Raw genomic sequence first — 20322 nt, forward strand, 5'->3', positions numbered from 1 at the left:
CCATAAAAATATATCCTGTCAAAATTACACAAATTCAAATATGAACATGCTGCATAACAAAACCTGGAAATATAAATAAAATGTGTTCCTTTCAGCAATAACAAATCAAATCATTCAGTTGTCTTTGCTCATATGTCATTTTAGAGCTGGACGCCTGGCATCTTTTTGGCAACAAGTTCGTTTATGTTTGGTGTGAGGTTCTGTGTTGTGGAGATTCTCAGGATGGATTGCAGGTGCTCATCAGTGAGGCGACTCCTGTGTGCTGTTTTGTTAGTCTTTATCACTGAGAAGAGCTTCTCACACAGATATGTGCTACCAAACATGCACAAGGTTCGAGCCGCATGTAGACGGACTTTTTGTTCTTCAAAGTCACCAAAGCGCCGTGCAAACTCAGTGCGCTCAGTTTATCAGCAAAGTGCGATTTGGGAACACCGTAGTGACGACTTGGTTTAACATTACTTGGCAACAGGGAAAGGGGAAAGTTGCACTGGTGCATTTGTGTCTCCCATAAAAGCAGCTTCACTTGAAATCACTTTGTGATTGTGCACGGGTAAAACGTCCGCTGAAGTGTCAGATTCTTATTTAATTATTCTGCTTTCTGTATCTTCTGCATTGCATTCAGGTTACCCTGATGTTTTGTCTCATAGTGCCGTCTTAGATTAAATTCTGTAATTACAGCCACATTAGCTCCACAAATGAGACACAGGGTTCAGTAAACATATACTCAGCCTCCCATCGGTTTTAAAGGCTCTATTTTCAGAATCAACTTTTCTCTCAGCATCGCGTGAGCTAGCCGCAATAACTTGCAGCATCATAAGCTAGACTTGATTAACGCGTAAGTGTTCGGCAAGGCAGCTGAAGCGCTGCATTATGGGATCTGTAGTTTATTGTGTTACCAGCGCTTCATATACCTGGGCCATTAATAACAATAATACAGTATATAAAATGATCTCGCGGGCGGATATAATTACGCCGGGCGGATGTGGCCCGTGCCCTTGAGTTTGACAAATATGGACTAAATAGAACTTGAAAAGATATATTTTTGAAATGTGATCGCAATTCAGATAGAGTTGGCAAGCACTACAGCCTGCATCCTCCCTCGCTCTTACTTTTTACCGTTCATCTAATGAATACACTGAGTATGGCTTTACCAAAACAATCATTGATGGCGAATAAAGTATCCATTATTCGAGTATGTAGATCGGATATATATATACATATATATATACCAGCGTATCGCAGCGAGAAGTAGTGTGTTAAAAAGCTAGAAAAGAAAAGGGAACATTTTAAAAATAGCGTAACATGACTGTCAATATACAGTATTTGTTTTGTGAGTGTTACTGAGTGTTGCTGTCATCAAGGATTTGATTATCATTATTTCTTTCAATCAGGTTCGTATTTGTAGGATGTGTTGTGTTCAAGTTACATTCCGTGTTTGTCAATTGTAAAGATGACAGGTTTCTTTCATCGATTCGTTTCTTACTGCATCAATAAACAGCTCGTCTTCTTCTTTATCTGAGACCTGACACACTGCATGCACGGGTTTTTTTACACTGTCTTCCTTTAGCGGGACATTGACTTTTTCCACCGTGTGCTTTGTTTCCGCAGTAGCTGGATTTATGAATATGCTTATCAGGCGCTTCATATTTTTGCTGCCTTTTCAATTGTGTAATTGGTTTTGTTCAGCTCTTTGGAACTGTTGCTTTTATCTGTGCACTGCGTCAGTTCACGTGAGCCACTCGGTGTACATGCATGCAGCTATTCTGGTGCCATCTCGTGCTATGTCCATGGCTGTATTTAATGTTACCTTAGTCCTGGCACTTAAAACTTTCTCTCGCAGTTTCGCTGAGTTTGTGTCAAACACCACCCTGACCATCTCATCTTCCTCTCCATAAGCACAGTCCTTCACCCGTGAATATTTAGTGGCAGTTTGCTATTGGATTGCCGCTGACGGACGGCCTTATATGGGCAGGCACTAAATTACAAGCGCCAGCGCAGCCTGTCTATGAACTTAATTTAAAGTGTAGGTTTACATCGTGCTTTGTTTCAGTAGCAGAACTCATGAATATGGTTGTATATGTCACTCGCTTCGCTTCTTATTGTTTAGCTGCCTTCTCAATTATATAATGCATGTTTTCTTCAAGCGCTTTTTGAGGTCTTCCTGGTTTTCTATATACTGCGTGATTACGTGGGAGGCGTGATGATGTCACACGAAACTCCGCCCCACGGCGTTGAAGCTCATCTCCATTACAGTAAATGGAGAAAAACTGCTTCCAGTTATGACCATTACGCGTAGAATTTCGATATAAAACCTGCCCAACTTTTGTAAGGAAGCTGTAAGGAATGAACCTGCCAAATTTCAGCCTTCCACCCACACGGGAAGTTGGAGAATTAGTGATGAGTCAGTGAGTGAGTCAGTGAGTGAGTGAGTGAGGGCTTTGCCTTTTATTAGTATAGATAATGATTCAATTTTCAAATTGTAAGCTTTTTTTTTATGGAACATTTAAGGAATTTATGCATTTTAATTGTATTAAATTAATTATTTTATAGTCATCCCTCAATTCTATTTTTAATCAAATATGACCAACAAAATCTACAAGAAAAATTATTAAAATTATTAAATATCTTTATTTTTATGTATTTTTTAACCACCCTATTGCCACAGAGTCCTCAACACGTTACAAAACCCTTGACTTCGGTGGGAATGTGATTTGACAGAAATGACATTAATGACAGAGTGGAATTGAACCTACAATCGTAAAGTAAAACGCAACATTCATTCACTTTCATTTCTCATTTCAAAAAATCCTAACCACGATTAAACCTTACACATGTAAAGTACTGGAAATGTGCATTTTATCTTTTGGAGAATTGAACCTTCAATCTTTTTTAGAAAAGCCCAACACTTTATCCACCAAGCCAATATCGTCAAATCACTGAAAAGAGTATTTTGCCAAATCTGTATATAAATGATGAAAAATTGGTAAAATAAAAAAAATGAGTTTATTACATTGGTCTCAAACCTTCAACCATTTGATTGAATGTCGCACACGCTAAACACTTGACCACTGCTACTTAACCGTCATACTAAAGTAATTTTGACATAACTTCAATACCAATTTATCAGACTGATTTTTTCTTAATTAATGTTTGCATTAGTCTTCAAGTTTCGACGATTTGATTGAAAGTCCATCATGCTAACCATGCTAAAAATCACAATTTTTATATATATGTGAATTTGCTAAAAGCATAATAGAAGGAAATGAGAAATTTAAATTTGATATAATTAGCGTACTAGATCCAAAATTGATGAAACATTGTATTGTCACCAGAGGTCAGCTTGCATGCAAAGTTTCAAGTTTGGTAAAATTTGGTAAAAAAATTGATTGCTAAATTTGACAAAGACAAAAAGAGAAGGCAAGTTGAATAAAATCGTGACCAAAAGTAGCTCCAAGAATTTGACATTTAAAATTACAATTTCTAATAGCAGTTTAATTTGTATGTTAACTGTTATTCTTTACTAATTTTTTTTTTCTTTTTTCTTTTCAAACCACCTAATGATGCAAATATAAATCTTTCAGTAGCAAATTTTGCAAGCCTAATAGAGTGGTTTTCTGACAAACCAGGCTTTAAACAGTTTTTTTCAATAAAAATATCTTGAATTATTTTGGAATTCATTAATTCAACAGTACAGTTATACTAATGTTTGAATTTTTATTTTTTGTATTTTCTTAAGCATTATTATTCAGTTACTGGAGAGAAAAAGTCAAAGAATAAATCTAGACTGTGCCCATGGTTAGATAAATCAGGTAGTCCTTGATGTTGTTATTATTTTTAAACCCTATGCTGAAATTCGCCCGTGACTATAAGCTCCACAGCATTGTTGTTACACTGGAGGAATCCCTATGTTAATCACACTTAAAATTCAAGCCCTGCTTTGTATTTTGGTATTTATGAATGCTAGTACTAGTTTACCCATCAAATATCATTTAACTAAACAAGTATTTTAAAGCTGCTGCTACAAGTAATATTTATGTATTTTATATTCTATTTATTACAAAATAAAGCACAATATTGTTCTCTTGAATAATAAAAAGCTGTTCAGTGGGATTTCTGTTTTTGCTGTGATATTGAATGGGTATTGAGTACTATGAAATGTCACCGGTATTAGTAACAAATGCAAATATTTTCTTATTGGGACATCCCTAGTACTGAAGACTGTTTCGTTTTTTGTGCCAGTCATAGATAATCCTTTCCTGAACCATTTCACAAGTACAGCCAATTGTTTCCCTCATCATCATCATCATCATCATCTTAGACTGTTTTTCCTGTTGATAGTCACAGTGGCAACAGGAAAAGCAGGGTTGATTTTTCATTAATTTGAGGGGTAGCATATTATGTGACCTGTTCATGCTTATACTATTAAAGGCTTTGAGTGTTTTAAGAAATAAAGTAAATCCTTAAAGGCTGAATGCTACTTATAATATGCTGGTTTTCGAGTAGCTCCCTATACATTTGCAATACTGGTTTGTGAAGTAAAGGCGTAATGATCTTTTGTGTAAGTCAGTTTCTCATGTGAAGACCTCTCCAACCATGAGCCTAACTTAGAATATTAAAGATGTCAAGCTAGAATGAAGGAATATCCAGTATAATCTTTGACTGCAAAGAGTCAGTTGTGGAGCTAAAATGCAACATTCTGAATACTAAAACAACCACTAAACTCTTACTGTTTGCCAAGGTGTGAAATAATTGTAGATGATGCAAGTGAAATTTGTTGTTTCCTCGCTATCTACATACCCTGGTTAGTGTTCACTTTAAAGAAATGACCCCCATGAATTGTATTCCTTTAGTGAAACCTTTTGCTTAACACTTAACTTTTCAACAACTTATTTTTATGGCACATTTTCATACAAGTTATGTAGCTCAAAATTATAATTACAAAGCATAAATAATAAAATGAAATGCAGAAAATAATAAACACTGTCTTACATCATAGAAATTAACAAATAATAGAAAAATCCTTAAATTTGGATTAAATTGCTAAATTATTTTTTGAAGTCTGTAATGATTATAACAGTAATTCTTTTGCTATGGTCAAATGGCCAGGGTAGACAGGAAAACAAACTCTAGCTGGTAAAGCGCAGGAGTTCCAAAGCCAAAAGACAGTCGAGCTTGCAGTGGGCATTGTATCATAAATGTGCTAAAGTAGTTCCTTATTGTTATGATTCACTATCCTAGAAGATTGGAGTGTCCACAGTCCTTTTAACATTGCAGGATGCCACAGGGTATTTTGATTAAAGAGCACTGGTGCAAAATGCCACCCAATTAAAGGGGTTAGTAATGATTGCAAATCTTTAAAGTATGTAATACTGCAATATTATTTACTGCAAATTTATTAGAATCTAAAAAAGTCAGTTTTTAGGAGGTTTTTAAAATGGTCCACAGTATTAGACTATCTCTATTAAAGCATTCCACATGTTTCATGCATAACAGCAAACGGCCACCTCACCTTTTCTGTTATGCTTAACTCAGAATAATAAGCTGTCACAAAAACAGTATGGGAAAGTCAGTGATGCAGAGTTAAGATATGTTGAGAGAATGGTAGAAAGTTGTATATACTGTATATAGTAAGTCTTTTTCATAAAGCCTTCTGACCTCATTTGCTATGACCTGGGAATGAAATGCCAGGATGCCAAGCTTCTTTTAACATCTTCTGTTAAACAGTGTGCCCTGCAGTAGTTACACAGGTATAATAATTATTTAGGGTATTGGAACTGAAAGTATTTATAAAATAAGAATTGTAGTGTAATCTTAAAAGAATTTTGAAGAGAAGCCACTTGAGGATTTCCTGTATTGCTGGCTTCCTTAGCACTTGACTACTAAGTTGTGCTTTATTGACTGAGAACTACTGTACACCACTTCGCTCCCTTTAATTAGGTTCACCTTGTCTGAAGGTTGATAATTTATTCTTTAGAAGATAAGTTTAGCATAATTTTAACAAAGCCTGCAAGATTTATCTGGTTTTGTTAGAACTTAGGGTCAGGTCATGTGCAGTTTTAATTATTTCATGAACCTGATACTGTTGCCATAGCTATAGGTTAGAAGATGTGCACAAACCTGCTAATAATGTTAGGGTATGTCTTCATAACCTGGACAGTTTTAGGGTTGAAGTACTGGGGATGCCTCATGGGCATGGATCTTTATATCTGTACTTGCAAATATTATGAATGGACTTTACAAATTCTGCGGTGGGCTGGCGCCCTGCTTGGGGTTTGTTTCCTGCCTTGCATCCTGTGTTGGCTGGGATTGGCTCCAGCAGACCCCCGTGACCCTGTAGTTAGGATGTAACAGGTTGAATAATGGATGGATGGACTTTACAAATCAATTTTTATTCCAGTATACTAATATGAAATAACAACAACAACAACAACAACATTTATTTATATAGCACATTTTCATACAAACAGTAGCTCAAAGTGCTTTACATATTAAAGAATAGAAAAATGAAAGACATAATTATAAAAAATAAATCAACATTAACATCGAATAAGAGTAAGGTTCAATGGCCAGGGGACAGAAAAAACAAAAACTCCAGACGGCTGGAGAAAAATAAAATCTGTAGGGATTCCAGACGATGATACCGCCCAGTCCCCTCTGGGCATTCTACCTAACATAAATGAAACAGTCCTCTTTGGATTTAGGGTTCTCACGGAAGGGCTTGATGATGATGATGGTCACGTAGACTTCTTCCTTTTAATCCGTCCATCATCGTTGGAGCATCATGAAGCTTTGAGTAGGTGGAGGTGGCGCAGGCCACCACCACAAAGAAACCGGAAAAAGAAACAGAAAAGAGAGTAGGGGTCAGTACCGATTTTAGAGCCACCATGAATAGTTGTTATGATGAATTGAACGTACAGAGTATCAGGATTAAGTTAAATTACGATTAAAATGAAGTTATAAAAAGGCCATGTTAAAGTAATGTGTTTTCAGCAGTGTTTTAAAGTGCTCTACTGTATCAGCCTGGCGAATTCCTATTGGCAGGCTATTCCAGATTTTAGGTGCATAACAGCAGAAGGCCGCCTCACCACTTCTTTTAAGTTTTGTTCTTGGAATTCTAAGGAGACACTCATTTGAGGATCTGAGGTTACGATTTGGAATATAAGGTGTCAGACATTCCGATATATAAGATGGGGGCGAGATTATTTAAGGCTTTATAAACCATAAGCAGAATTTTAAAGTCAATTCTGAATGACACAGGTAACCAGTGTAGTGACGCTAAGACTGGTGTGATGTGTTCTGATTTTCTTTTCCTAGTTAGGATTCTAGCAGCTGCATTCTGCACTAGTTGTAAACGATTTATATCTTTTTTGGGTAGTCCTGAGAGGAGTGCGTTACAGTAATCTAGTCGACTGAAAACAAACGCGTGAACTAATTTCTCAGCATCTTTCAGTGATAAAAGAGGTCTAACTTTACTTATGTTTCTTAAGTGAAAAAATGCTGTCCTAATGATCTGATTAATATGTGATTTAAAATTCAGATTACAGTCAACAATCACCCCTAAGCTTTTTACCTCCGTCTTGACTTTTAATCCTAATGTATCCAGTTTATTTCTAATAGCCTCATTGTATCAATTATTGCTGATCACTAAAATTTCAGTTTTCTCTTTATTTAACTTGAGAAAATTACTATTCATCCATTCTGAGATACTAGTCAGACATTGTGTTAGTGAATCAATAGAATCGGGGTCATCAGGTGCTATTGATAAGTACAGCTGTGTGTCATCAGCATAGCTGTGGTAGCTCACGTTGTGCTAATAAAAAGGAAACAAAACATTTTATCAATTTGTGAGAGTTTTAGCTGCAGTATTTTTAATAGAGACATTTTTAACCCAAAGGTGTGACACAAGTGTAGAAATGTATGAGCATTTAAAGGTATACTCCACTCAAAAATAATATATTTTTTTATATTTGTTACTTACTCCATGTAATTTGTAGTGATGGCCCAGAAATTTTTTAAATCTCAAGTATTTACTCAGAAACAAGAGAAAACAGTCTGTTACGTAATGGAGAATAATAGTAACCAGTTCTGTTCAGTGCCAAAGATCCACAGCTTCTTCTCTTTCATTGATTAGCAGCAGTCCAGTGTTCAATTCAAATGCACAGTATTATGGGAATGACGTCTTTCATGTGTTTTTCAAATTCTTTGATCTTGAACAAAACTGGTAACCATTGTATTGCAAAACATCATGAACTGCCTTCTCTTGTTCTGAATAAAAACAGGAATTTTTACTAGACCACTACTACAAACTATATGCAGTAACTAACCTAAAAAAAATATCATTTGTGGGTGGACTATCAATTGTGAATTTGACTATTTTGTATAAATCCTGCATTTGACCTCCGCCCCCATCCACTTTTGATGCAACATGTCATGCAAACATGTCAGTCAGTTTTTTTTCTTATTAACATGATAGTTTTTATGTCTGATTACTATCTGACAGAGTGGATGTGTTTTGTAAAGAATAATAAAGCACGGGAATAATGATGAACTATGATGGGATGGGCATACGTTTTTGACAAATGCGTAAATTCTCAATAATATCGCATACAATGGGTCACAAAGTCTAGGTGTACCTATTAATACAAATAATCTAGCACATGTGTTAAGGACAAACATTAACATTAAAAATGCAACCTCCAAAAAGTGGTTTAATTATAAGATGTTTTATTAAAGCTATTAAACTATTTTATTAAACTCTAATAAGATGGTAATTTTAATTTTAAACAATTTCATCCTGATTTTCTTCTGGTCATGAGCGTTAAACTGCTTGCTTCTGCACAAACTGTCAATATCAACTGAGATGCCTGACATTGTAATAGTTAATTAATTGCAAAGATTTCTGTTTATTGGTACACCTTTCACAAATTTGAATTTGTGAAGAAGACCTGCTTATTGTATGTGCTACCAAATAATGTCATGTCCACAGCATGCTTGCTAAGATTTGGAAACCAATCTTGACTCAGTTACAATCTGTGCAATCAAGGCAAGAAACATTTTTAAGCTTATTTTTAAGTTCACTATCCAGTTATAACACATCTAGTACATTATCCACATTAACAGCAAAAAGAGATACAATTGCAAGATCTGTCTCATTGTGCCTATAACCCTGAAAGCAAGTTTCAAGTTCCTCATGAAAAATGGCAGCCTGAGCATCATGTATGGCAAAATGCACACTTCTGACTAAGCACTGTTTCTCAAAACTGAGAAAATGACTGAGTTTTGCCTAGTCTGTGTTATTGACTTGTTGTAAAGTTTGAAGAATGGAAAAGAACATAAATTAAAACTGAAATGAGTTCACCTGAAAGCCATAACTATCTTCTTCTGACACACACATTGCTGGAAAGGAATTATTTGAGTACCACTGCTACAATGTGCGTCTTACACCTTGTTTTACCAAAGACATAGGCTTATTTGCAGGAATTGTCCGCTTTGGTTACTCAGCTACCAGAAAATCTTTCTCAGTCTTTCATAGGTGTAAATGGTGCTCTTGTGCACAGATCCGGAGTCACACCTGAAGTTCCCTCTGTGGGGGTGCTGCTGGTAAAGTCACCAGTTGCAAATTTTTATTTTTAAAATTGTGCATGGAAGACAAGGTCAAAGCAAGCATGCACAATTAACATCTGTATGCCTTGGTAAAGACTCTCACTATTTCAATGGTAAAATCTTTGGTTTATTTCATTATTTTTGGATGACACTGCATGGCAACTTACTACCCTTACATCAGCCAACTCTGACATCATTTTGTCAAGACCAACTCACAACAGCTGGAAAATTGGGTATTTCTATGAGTAGTCTATGGGCTGCCCACACCTGTGATTTGAGCCATATATACCCCACAGGCCACAGTTTGCCCACCTTTGATGTATGACACTGGCATGATGTAACTATATCCAATATTTAAAAAGGTGCTCCTGATTCATGATTGCTCTTTCATGGGGATCATAAAGTAGCAGGCAGTGGGCCGCATCAAGGCCCCAAACCATCCTCCAATACATGTTTGTCAGTTATATTAAATCATGTATATCAATTTATAAATTGACATTTATATTATCTATAAATTCAGGCATGAGCAGAAAGTGTGAAAGGGGTAGGCGCCGAATATATGTTTAAAAGGCATGCAAGATGTAAGAGAGAATTCATATGAAATAAAATAATTGTCTCTACATTTGCTGCTTTGATTTCAGAGTCTTGGCCTTATAATTCACAATGTGATCATTAATCACTCTATGTTTGCCACTTCAATTATAAATTCAGCACCTAGAAGCGGAGGGAGTAGGAGCGTGTCCCTTCAAAAGCAAGGGACACAAACAGCTCAAAAGTTCCACATTCAGATCTGCAAGTTCCATGCTTGAGAAGATAGTGGCACCTTAAACTGTATTCTTTTGTGATAGTGGGTGTTTCATTTCAGATCAGACTGGTCATGTCAGCTCTTTGGATTGAATGCATTATAAGGAGATATGTTTTGGTTCATTCTTCATTGAGATGGATATTCAGTGTATCAAGTTTCCTGTTAAAAACTTTGGCAGATACATTTTTTCTTACATTTTTTTTACTTTCTGGCTTATCAGTGAAACTTATGTAGTTGGGTACAACCACTATGGATTTTTCAACAGAAAAATATGAGTGTAAATGATTGAGCTTGCTCATTTGTATTGCTAAAGCTGATGTCATATTACATGACTTTTTGTACCAGGGCATGTCAGATTTGCCGATCATAGTTACAATACAATTTATTTTTGTATGGCCCAAAATCACACAAGACGTGCTGCAGTGGGCTTTAACAGGCCCTGCCTCTTGACAGCCCCCCAGCCTTGACTCTCTAAGAAGACAAGGAAAACCTCCCAAAAAACCCTTGTAGGGAAAAAAATGGAAGAAACCTTGGGAAAGGCAGTTCAAAAAGAGACCCCTTTCCAGGTAGGTTGGGCATGCAGTGGGTGTCAAAAAGAATTCAATACACAGAACAGAACAAATCCTAAATACAGTATAAAAAATAAAAAATTTATAAGTATGGAGCAGAATTTAACAGTAGATGATATCCCATAATCTGATTTGGATTTGTTTATAGTCCTGAATACTTCAGCCATCAAGCTGTCGCCCCCATTTGGCCATTCCACAGTTGAGTTAGCGCTGGGCCAGCCAATCCGATGAAAGGACCCCTCTACCCCACGATTTCTGCAATCCTCCATCAGGGATGACTTTACCTTAGGCAGGCAAAAAAACTTGGCAGGTGGGCCGTGGCACCAATTGCCACATTTGAGTGCTGACAAGAGAAACAGAATAGTTGAGGGTTAGTAACAAATTATAACTATCATGTTACTTATGTTTTAGTGCCAGTGACTAACAACAGAGATGCAGTCTGTATAGTTAATCAGCAGCTGTAGTCAGGGTATGCTAAACTGAAGTAGTGAGTCTTCAGCTGGGATTTGAAAGCTGAGACTGAAGGGGCATCTCTTATAGTAGCAGGCAGACCATTCCACAGTTTAGAGGCCCTGTGACTAAAAGCTCAACCTCCCACTGTTATTTTATTAATTCTTGGAATCATAAGCAGACCGGCATCTTCAGATATTCATGTGCGCTCTGGTGTGTAAATCATGATAAATTCAGACAAGTAAGCTGGACCTTGGCCATTTAAGGCTTTATACTGTATGTTAAAATGAGGATTTTGAAATCTGCTCTAAACTTAACTTGGAGCCAGTGTAAGGATTTAAGAACTGGAGTGATGTGTTCGTATTTTCTTATTCTTGTAATAATTCTTGCAGCAGTATTTTGGACTAACTGGAGGCTGTATAAAGAACAGTTTGAATATCCACTGAACACATCATTGCAGTAGTCAATCCTACTAGAAATAAATGCGTGAATTAATTTCTCAGAATCCTGCTTATTTAGAAAATGCCTTCATTTCCCCACATTTTTAAGATGGAAGAAACATGATTTCGACAACTTTGTAATGTGCACTTTAAATGACATGCTAGAGTCACAGATAACTCCCAGATTGTGGGCTGATTCAGTAAAATTAATGGTGATTCCAACTGAGCTAAATGATGACAAAATATTGTTGTGGTCAGCGTCATTCCCACCAACAATTAACATCTCTGTTTTATCGATGTATAAAGATAGGTAGTTGCTGATCTCGTCGCTGCACCACATCCAGTGGTGTAACTGAAAATTGCAGCCTGTATCACATTTACCGACTGAGTGCCGATCTTCCAGTGCAATCATGTTCACCCCTTTTTCTAGCAGCCAGTAGTGTGTTGCCTGACAGAGCAGCGCTTTACAAAAGGTTAACAGCTGTAGTGAGTTCTGCAGCAATCTTTGCCCTTTAATTATTTTTTCCATTCTGTTATGGTATGTAAAATACAAGACATAAGACAGGCAAGCTTCTCTTCTGCTTTTCAGGTTCAAAACACACATCACTACATTCTTTGCATTGTACTTCCAGATAATATTCATTGGTTCATTGCTTGTCATCTCTCCTGCGTACACAGCCCGTCCCTCCAACTAACATGAAAATCAAACCTGTTTAATTCTATCCTAGCTACTTGCAAAATTGTTGGTCTGAGTCATTAGACATGTCACAGTTGACATTCGGCTTCACAGGAGCATGCCACCAATTGCCTCTGACTGGCTAAGATTATGTAAATGAAGACTACGACTGAACATCACTGAAAAAGTCATCTAATTTGACATAGGATTCACACCAGAATGTATTAAGTGTTTTTCTTTTTTTTTTTTTTGTATTGACTGGAATTTGACATGTTTCAACTGCCTTATGTTGTGTGTGATGTGAATGAGTGGGTGATTGTGTGAGCGTGTCCTTGAGAGCATTAGGTTATTTGTGAAATCTTAATTGATGCAATGCAAATAAGTGTGCACTGCATTTGGTTAGTTCCTGCTTTGCACGTCATACAGCCAAGATTGGCGATAGCTTTCAGTCACTCTGAATTTAAATACATAGCGTAGAAAGTGTATTGATAGACTTTGTGTTAACTTTAATATGTCATACTTCTTGTGTCTTCACTGACTACTACACATGCTATCAGGATTTTTTATTTGATATGAAAAGTTACTAAAATAAAATATTTTTGACGTCTTTATAATGTTTATTAGTACCAAATGCTAACTTAAGATTGTCCTTCTGACAGTGAAGGAAAACATGTTCTTTTCCCTAACCTAATGTGACTATATCCTTAATGGCATATGTATTATTATATTTCCCTTTACTTACCTTCTCCCTATTTTCTTCAGGGATACATTTACGCATCAGGTTCATTACCGGGCTGGTCTACTGTCACACCTTAACAATAACTCAAACATATATAGATATATACGTACACACAGAAGTACTATATGAATAACCCATTCACAGTTCACTTTCCCTAGTACTTCAAGTGATTTACTTATTATCGTCATCAAACAACATACAATGTTTTAAATACATCACAGACCTAAATATTACTTTCGTCTTAAGGAATATATTCAAACACACAAAGACTCAACATCCTTGGTTATATGCCATTTATCAATCACAAATGCATTACTCCTCCCCAGATCCCCCCCCATTCCCCACCCCCATTCACTACTATTGGATGGAGCTCTCATCCTCAGCCTTAATAAACCTTGCAGGTCGGAGCATATGGCAAACCTCTAACTACTCCAAGAGCTCTTAATATCCACTTTTATTACTTCAATTATTCTAGCTATGAAGACAAAGTATAGAAAGTTAAAGACGTTGTATTTATTAAAGAACAATAATATCAGTAGAGAAAAACATAAATGAAAATGTGGATAGCAAAGTCTGGATATATATACACTTTACAAAAAGCTTACGAAAAGTTAAAAGATGTCAAAGATGAATGTCCCAGGACGAGTTTTTAATTAAACAATTGATGTTCATGAAATGCTTGAGCTGACGATTACATGAAACTTGGTCACAAATTTCTTGGTTTCCTCTTCCAACATCGCATTTCTGTTGTCACTCTTGCTCTCATCTAATGTCGCTCCCTTCTCGTTTAGTGCCTCATATTTATATTAAAATTCTACTGGAGTTTCACAACACATGATTGTTACATTCACCTGCTTGGCTGGCTGCCAATATGCTGGATGAATTTGCTCAAACTCTTTAATCTGTTTCAGTATGTCCATTTCCCAAACAATAAAGTTTTTAATGATTTCCTTTCCCACACTATAAACTGGTTTGTCAATTTCAAGTCCAATGGCATCTCCTACAGTTCGCAGATTATAAAGTAATAAATACTTCTTCAGGCATCTGCGTGTCTTCCCTTCCACCAATTTAGTCCTTGGTACAACAGATGTTACTGTTTTTTAATTACTTAGTACAATTCAGGAAAACCGGATGCTTTGATATTAAAACTTCCCATGCAAGTGTCCTATATTTAAATTCTTCTTGTGTGGCTTGAGCAAAATATAGTGGAAAAATGCACACAAAATGGCAGATACCATTAATGTGGTGACCTAGTATATGTAATTCTGTTCACCCTTAAATTCCCAGCCCAAAAAACTTTATACCCTGAACCCCAAAACAATTTGGAAACAAAATTATTTTCAAAATTGTTTCAGACGTTTTTTCCATATGTTAAACATGTGCTTCTTTGCAGGAGGTTGTCTTAATGAATTGCTTGTATGTGTTTTATTTATTTACTTTCGCTGTCAAACTCTTAATGAATTTCTCTGTTTTCCTTCTTTCGTACTGTTTCTCTAATGTTCAATAGCCAGCTTTTATTTGTTTTGATTTTGATGTTTATGTCAGACAAATTTACTGGACCTCTGACCACTTTACTTCTTTGCAGACCTACCTTCCAGCTCTTTAGTTGGCATACTTGTCTGCTGGGTATCATCAGCTGCTTTGTCATGATGTTTCTGATCAATGCAGTCTACTCGTCTATCAGCATTGTGGTCATGCTTATTCTCCTGGTAGTTATACACTACCGAGCACCTACCAGCAGCTGGGGATACATCAGTCAAGCTCTCATCTTCCACCAGGTCAGTTCTGTGCACAGATCAGTCTTAAGCATTGCAGTCAGGATGAAATTATACTTACTCTGCCATCCATCTGTTAGGGGTAAATAATTTGGCTGCAGTAAGTGCTATATGGAAAATTCTTCTCTCTAAACAACATTAGAAAAATTTATGTTAGTATGTGCCTTAGCTTGTACAATAATTTTACTATATATTGCAATATATAGCAACATTTAAACCACATGTATTTTCATTTTTGAAACAAAATTTATACTTTGAATTAGTTTATGCCATAAGTTGTTTTGGCATTGCGCTTAAATTACTTACCCAAAAATAAATTGCTATTATTCTGCTTATGTAATATAGGAATTGCAAATTAGAATATTAGAACACTCTAGATGAGAGCATGCAATTCAGCCCAACAAAGCTCGCCAATCCTATCCATTTATTTCTTCCAAAAACCATTGAGTTTTGAAAGTCCCTGAAGTCTTACTGTCTACCACACTACTTGGTAGCTTATTCCAAGTGTCTATTGTTCTTTGAGTAAAGAAAAACTTCCTAATATTTGTGCAAAATTTACCCTTAACAAGTTTCCAACTGTGTCCCCGTGTTCGTGATGAACTCTCGATCCACTGTACTAATGGCAGAAGAGTAGTGAGTACAGCATTCCAAATTTTTAAAAGAAGGTTTTTATTCATAATTTTGTGATAGAAGTCTTTGACATTCTAGTATTGTCTGTGGTGTTGCATCTAAAATTTAGACTTTCAATTATAATTTCTTTGTTGTGCTTTTGTCATTTTTTGGAAATGAGTGTTCTAGTGTAGCCGAGGGAGGTTGGGTTTGCCTAACAACAGTAACTGACGCTGCCTGTTGTATGCATCCTGCTACCTGGACAAAAGAGAAAGTTTTAATTTAATTTATGGTGATTGTAATAGCTGTATGTACAACGCTACCAGCATAAAAAAAGGAGTAAAAGTGTTATACACCAACTAAATAAAACCCAAAACAGTAGTCATTTTAGTCATTATAAAAACTGAATTTTACATTACATAACAAAGAAATTTTATAATACACATTCCTGGGATTAGTTTTCTTTTGTACCCCAATCTGTCAGCTCATTTATCATAGCATAGCAAAGTTAAACTGTTTAGAAGAAAGTGTCCACATTTTTGGAAGCATTTAGTCTCTAGCACTTAATCTCTGAATGCAAGTATTGCAGTTGCAGTAATATATTTTTTTGTAAGAATAATTTATACAGCTAGGTCCATAAATATTTGGACAGAGACAGCTTTTTTTCTAATTTTGGTTCTGTACATTACCACAATGAATTTTAAATGAAACAACTCAGATGCAGTTGAAGTGCAGAGTTTCAGCTTTAATTCAGTGGGTTGAACAAAAAGATTGCATAAAAATTTGAGGCAACTAAAGCATTTTTTCAACACAATCCCATGCCATTAAAGGCCTGGAGTTGATTTGAGGTGTGGTGCTTGCATGTGGAAGATTTTGCTGTGAACACACAACATGCGGTCAAAGGAGCTCTCCATGCAGGTGAAAGAAGCCATCCTTAAGCTGCGAAAACAGAAAAAACGCATCACGAGAAATTGCTCCAATATTACGAGTGGCAAAATCTACAGTTTGGTACATCCTGAGAAAGAAAGCAAGCACTGGTGAACTCAGCAACGCAAGAAGACCTGGACGTCCACAAAAGACAACAGTGGTGGATGATCGCAGAATCATTTCCATGGTGAAGAGAAACCCCTTCACAACAGCCAACCAAGTGAACAACAGTCTCCAGGGGGTACGCGTATCGATATCCAAGTCTACCATAAAGAGAAGACTGCATGAAAGTAAATACAGAGGGTGCACTGCAAGGTGCAAGCCACTCATAAACCTCAAGAATAGAAAGGCTAGATTAGACTTTGCTAAAGAACATCTAAAAAAGCCAGCACAGTTCTGGAAAAACATTCTTTGGACAGATGAGACCAAGATCAACCTCTACCAGAATGATGGCAAGAAAAAAGTATGGAGAAGGCGTGGAACAGCTCATTATCCAAAGCATACCACATCATCTGTAAAACACTGTGGAGGCAGTGTGATGGCTTGGGCGTGCATGGCTGCCGGTTTATTGATGATGTGACACAGGAAGAAGCAGCCGAATGAATTCTGAGGTGTTCAGAGACATACTGTCTGCTCAAATCCAGCTAAATGCATTTAAATTAATTGGGCGGCGTTTCATGATACAAATGGACAATGACCCAAAGCATACAGCCAAAGCAACCCAGGAGTTTATTAAAGCAAAAAAGTGGAAAATTCTTGAATGGTCATGTCAGTCAACTGATCTTAACCCAATTGAGCATGCATTTCACTTGTTGAAGACTAAACTTCGGACAGAAAGGCCCACAAACAAACAGCAACTGAAAGCCGGTGCAGTAAAGGCCTTGTAGAGCATTAAAAAGGAGGAAACCCAGCATCTGGTAATGTCCATGAGTTCAAGACTTCAGGCTGTCATTGCCAGCAAAGGGTTTTCAACCAAATATTAGAAATGAACATTTTATTTCCAGTTATTTAATTTGTCCAATTACTTTTGAGCCCCTGAAATAAAGGGATTGTGTTAAAAAAAATGCTTTAGTTGCCTCACATTTTTATACAATCTTTTTGTTCAATCCATTGAATTAAAGCTAAAAGTCTGCACTTCAACTGCATCTGAGTTGTTTCATTTAAAATTCATTGTGGTAATGAACAGAACCAAAATTAGAAAAAAGTCTCTGTCCAAATATTTATGGACCTAACTGTATATACACATATACACACACACTACAGTATATATCTGAAACAACAAGTAAACAATTTTGTAACTATGTACGTATAATTGTGTACTCATTCAAACCTTTACTTTTAAAATTATTTTTCATGGCAGTCCTTGAAACAACCCACTAGACACAAAGAAACATTACATTTTGTAAAATAGATAGGAGTTTTTGTGCTGCAATTCACATATCTTCTCCTGCCTTCAGTTGTAGTTGCTCTGCATGGGTTAAGTGATCAGTTTTATTTATTAATTTATTTATTTATTGTTGTTGCTTTTTTCTTGCATTTCACATTATAAAAGAAAGACAGGACAATGATAAAGAGTTGGGGTGCCAAGATGGCCACCCCATATAATTGGAAAAACATGCAATTATTACAGAGTCGTATCTACAGATGCAAGTTCAAAACAAGAGTGGGGAGGATGGCGGAGTTTGTGGCTTTCAGTCCTTCCAGCTGAAAGAGGCGGGTCCAGGTAGATGGACACTAGAAGTGATATCAGATGTTCTAGCCAATCATCCCGTCTACAGAGGGAGAAAGAGAAAAAGGTGTTAAGACACAGAGCCAACCCCTGGTGTAGCAGTGGAATTACAGTCACTAGAGCCCTTCATCTGTCCCCAATGCACATACACATGACAACATCTAAAATAAAGAAGTACATACATATATTTTCATACCAGCTTTTTTCAGATCTGGGTTGCAAGATGGAGGCAATGTCTTTCTTTGAAGCCCAATGCACAAGGCAGGACATAGTTCCAAGGCTAGTCACACATACCACACATCCTCCAGTATTGTGTGTCCAATCAACCAAAACAGCACATTTTAGGTATGCAAGTCAAAAAGTGACATATTCAAAATAGTGAAGTGAAACAGTAACATTTGATCAATTGGATAAAAGAAGGGTGTCCACATGAGAAACTGCAAACAGTGGTGGCTCAATGCAATAATAGTACACCTGATCAAAGAGTGGTACCACAGGAAAGTTGTAATAGCATGATTCAGTGGCATTCAATCAAAGGGGATTCCCCATGTCAGACTGCAAGCAGCATGGCACAGTACAGCTACAGTGCATCCGGAAAGTATTCACAGCGCATCACTTTTTCCACATTTTGTTATGTTACAGCCTTATTCCAAAATGGATTAAATTTATTTTTTTCCTCAGAATTCTACACACAGCACCCCATAATGACATTGTGAAAAAAGTTTACTTGAAGTTTTTGCAAATTTATTAAAAATAAAAAAACTGAGAAATCACATGTACATAAGTATTCACAGCCTTTGCTCAATACTTTGTCGATGCACTTTTGGCAGCAATTACAGCCTCAAGTCTTTTTGAATATGATGCCACAAGCTTGGCACACCTATCCTTGGCCAGTTTCGCCCATTCCTCTTTGCAGCACCTCTCAAGCTCCATCAGGTTGGATGGGAAGCGTCGGTGCACAGCCATTTTAAGATCTCTCCAGAGATGTTCAATCGGATTCAAGTTTGGGCTCTGGCTGGGCCACTCAAGGACATTCACAGAGTTGTCCTGAAGCCACTCCTTTGATATCTTGGCTGTGTGCTTAGGGTCATTGTCCTGCTGAAAGATGAATCGTCGCCCCAGTCTGAGGTCAAGAGCGCTCTGGAGCAGGTTTTCATCCAGTATGTCTCTGTACATTGCTACAGTCATCTTTCCCTTTATCCTGACTAGTCTCCCAGTTCCTGCCATTGAAAAACATCCCCACAGCATGATGCTGTCACCACCATGCTTCACTATAGGCTTGGTATTGGCCTGGTGATGAGCAGTACCTGGTTTCTTCCAAACGTGATGCCTGGCATTCACACCAGAGAGTTCAATCTTTGTCTCATCAGACCAGAGAATTTTGTTTCTCATGGTCTGTGAGTCCTTCAGGTGCCTTTTGGCAAACTCCAGGCGGGCTGCCATGTATCTTTTACTAAGGAGTGGCTTCCGTCTGGCCACTCTACCATACAGGCCTGATTGGTAGATTACTGCAGAGATGGAAAAAAATTAATTTAATCTATTCTAGAATAAGGCTGTAACATAACAAAATGTGGAAAAAGTGATGCGCTGTGAATACTTTCCGGATGCACTGTACATGCAAAGAGCAGTCCATCGCAAAAGTTTCAATGCCATGATTCAGTGACATTCAAGTGAACTGTTACGTGAAATTATGTACAGCATGGTGCAACATTACATTCGATCAAAAAGCAGTCCCCTATGAAAGTTCATGTGGTGTTGTGATTCGAATGAACGGAGGTTTCTTGATGCAGTGGTCCTTCTAGACCATTTCACCTGAGGGCGCCAGATGGGGGGGCCAGTTGTTCTATTAAAGGGGCCAAATGCATTTGACTTTACTGTTCTGTTTTTATTAATCACATGTAATATAAGCATGTGTTAACATATGGGCACAGACCGGGGGCCCATGATGTTTCTGATGTATATGTATGTTCCTGTTTCGGTGTCAAAACAGAGGCCCCAGT

The 20322-nt window shown here is 37.0% G+C and overlaps 1 protein-coding gene across 7 annotated transcripts in view; it reads left to right on the forward strand.

Moving 5' to 3' along the window:
• The window catches only part of slc12a9 (solute carrier family 12 member 9), a 253109-nt gene that overhangs the window by 173271 nt on the left and 59516 nt on the right, over window positions 1–20322 (forward strand). For all 7 annotated transcript variants that reach the window (XR_005632886.1, XM_039747083.1, XM_039747082.1 and 4 more), the window contains one exon: window positions 14868–15060. Coding sequence is in view for 6 of the 7 variants with exons in the window: in XM_039747083.1 (XP_039603017.1) it covers window positions 14868–15060 (193 nt within the window). In the remaining variant the exon portion in view is untranslated. The remainder of the gene's footprint in view (window positions 1–14867; window positions 15061–20322) is intronic.

Source organism: Polypterus senegalus, chromosome 3 (assembly GCF_016835505.1).
Source record: "Polypterus senegalus isolate Bchr_013 chromosome 3, ASM1683550v1, whole genome shotgun sequence".
Classification (NCBI taxonomy): Eukaryota; Metazoa; Chordata; class Cladistia; order Polypteriformes; family Polypteridae; genus Polypterus; species Polypterus senegalus.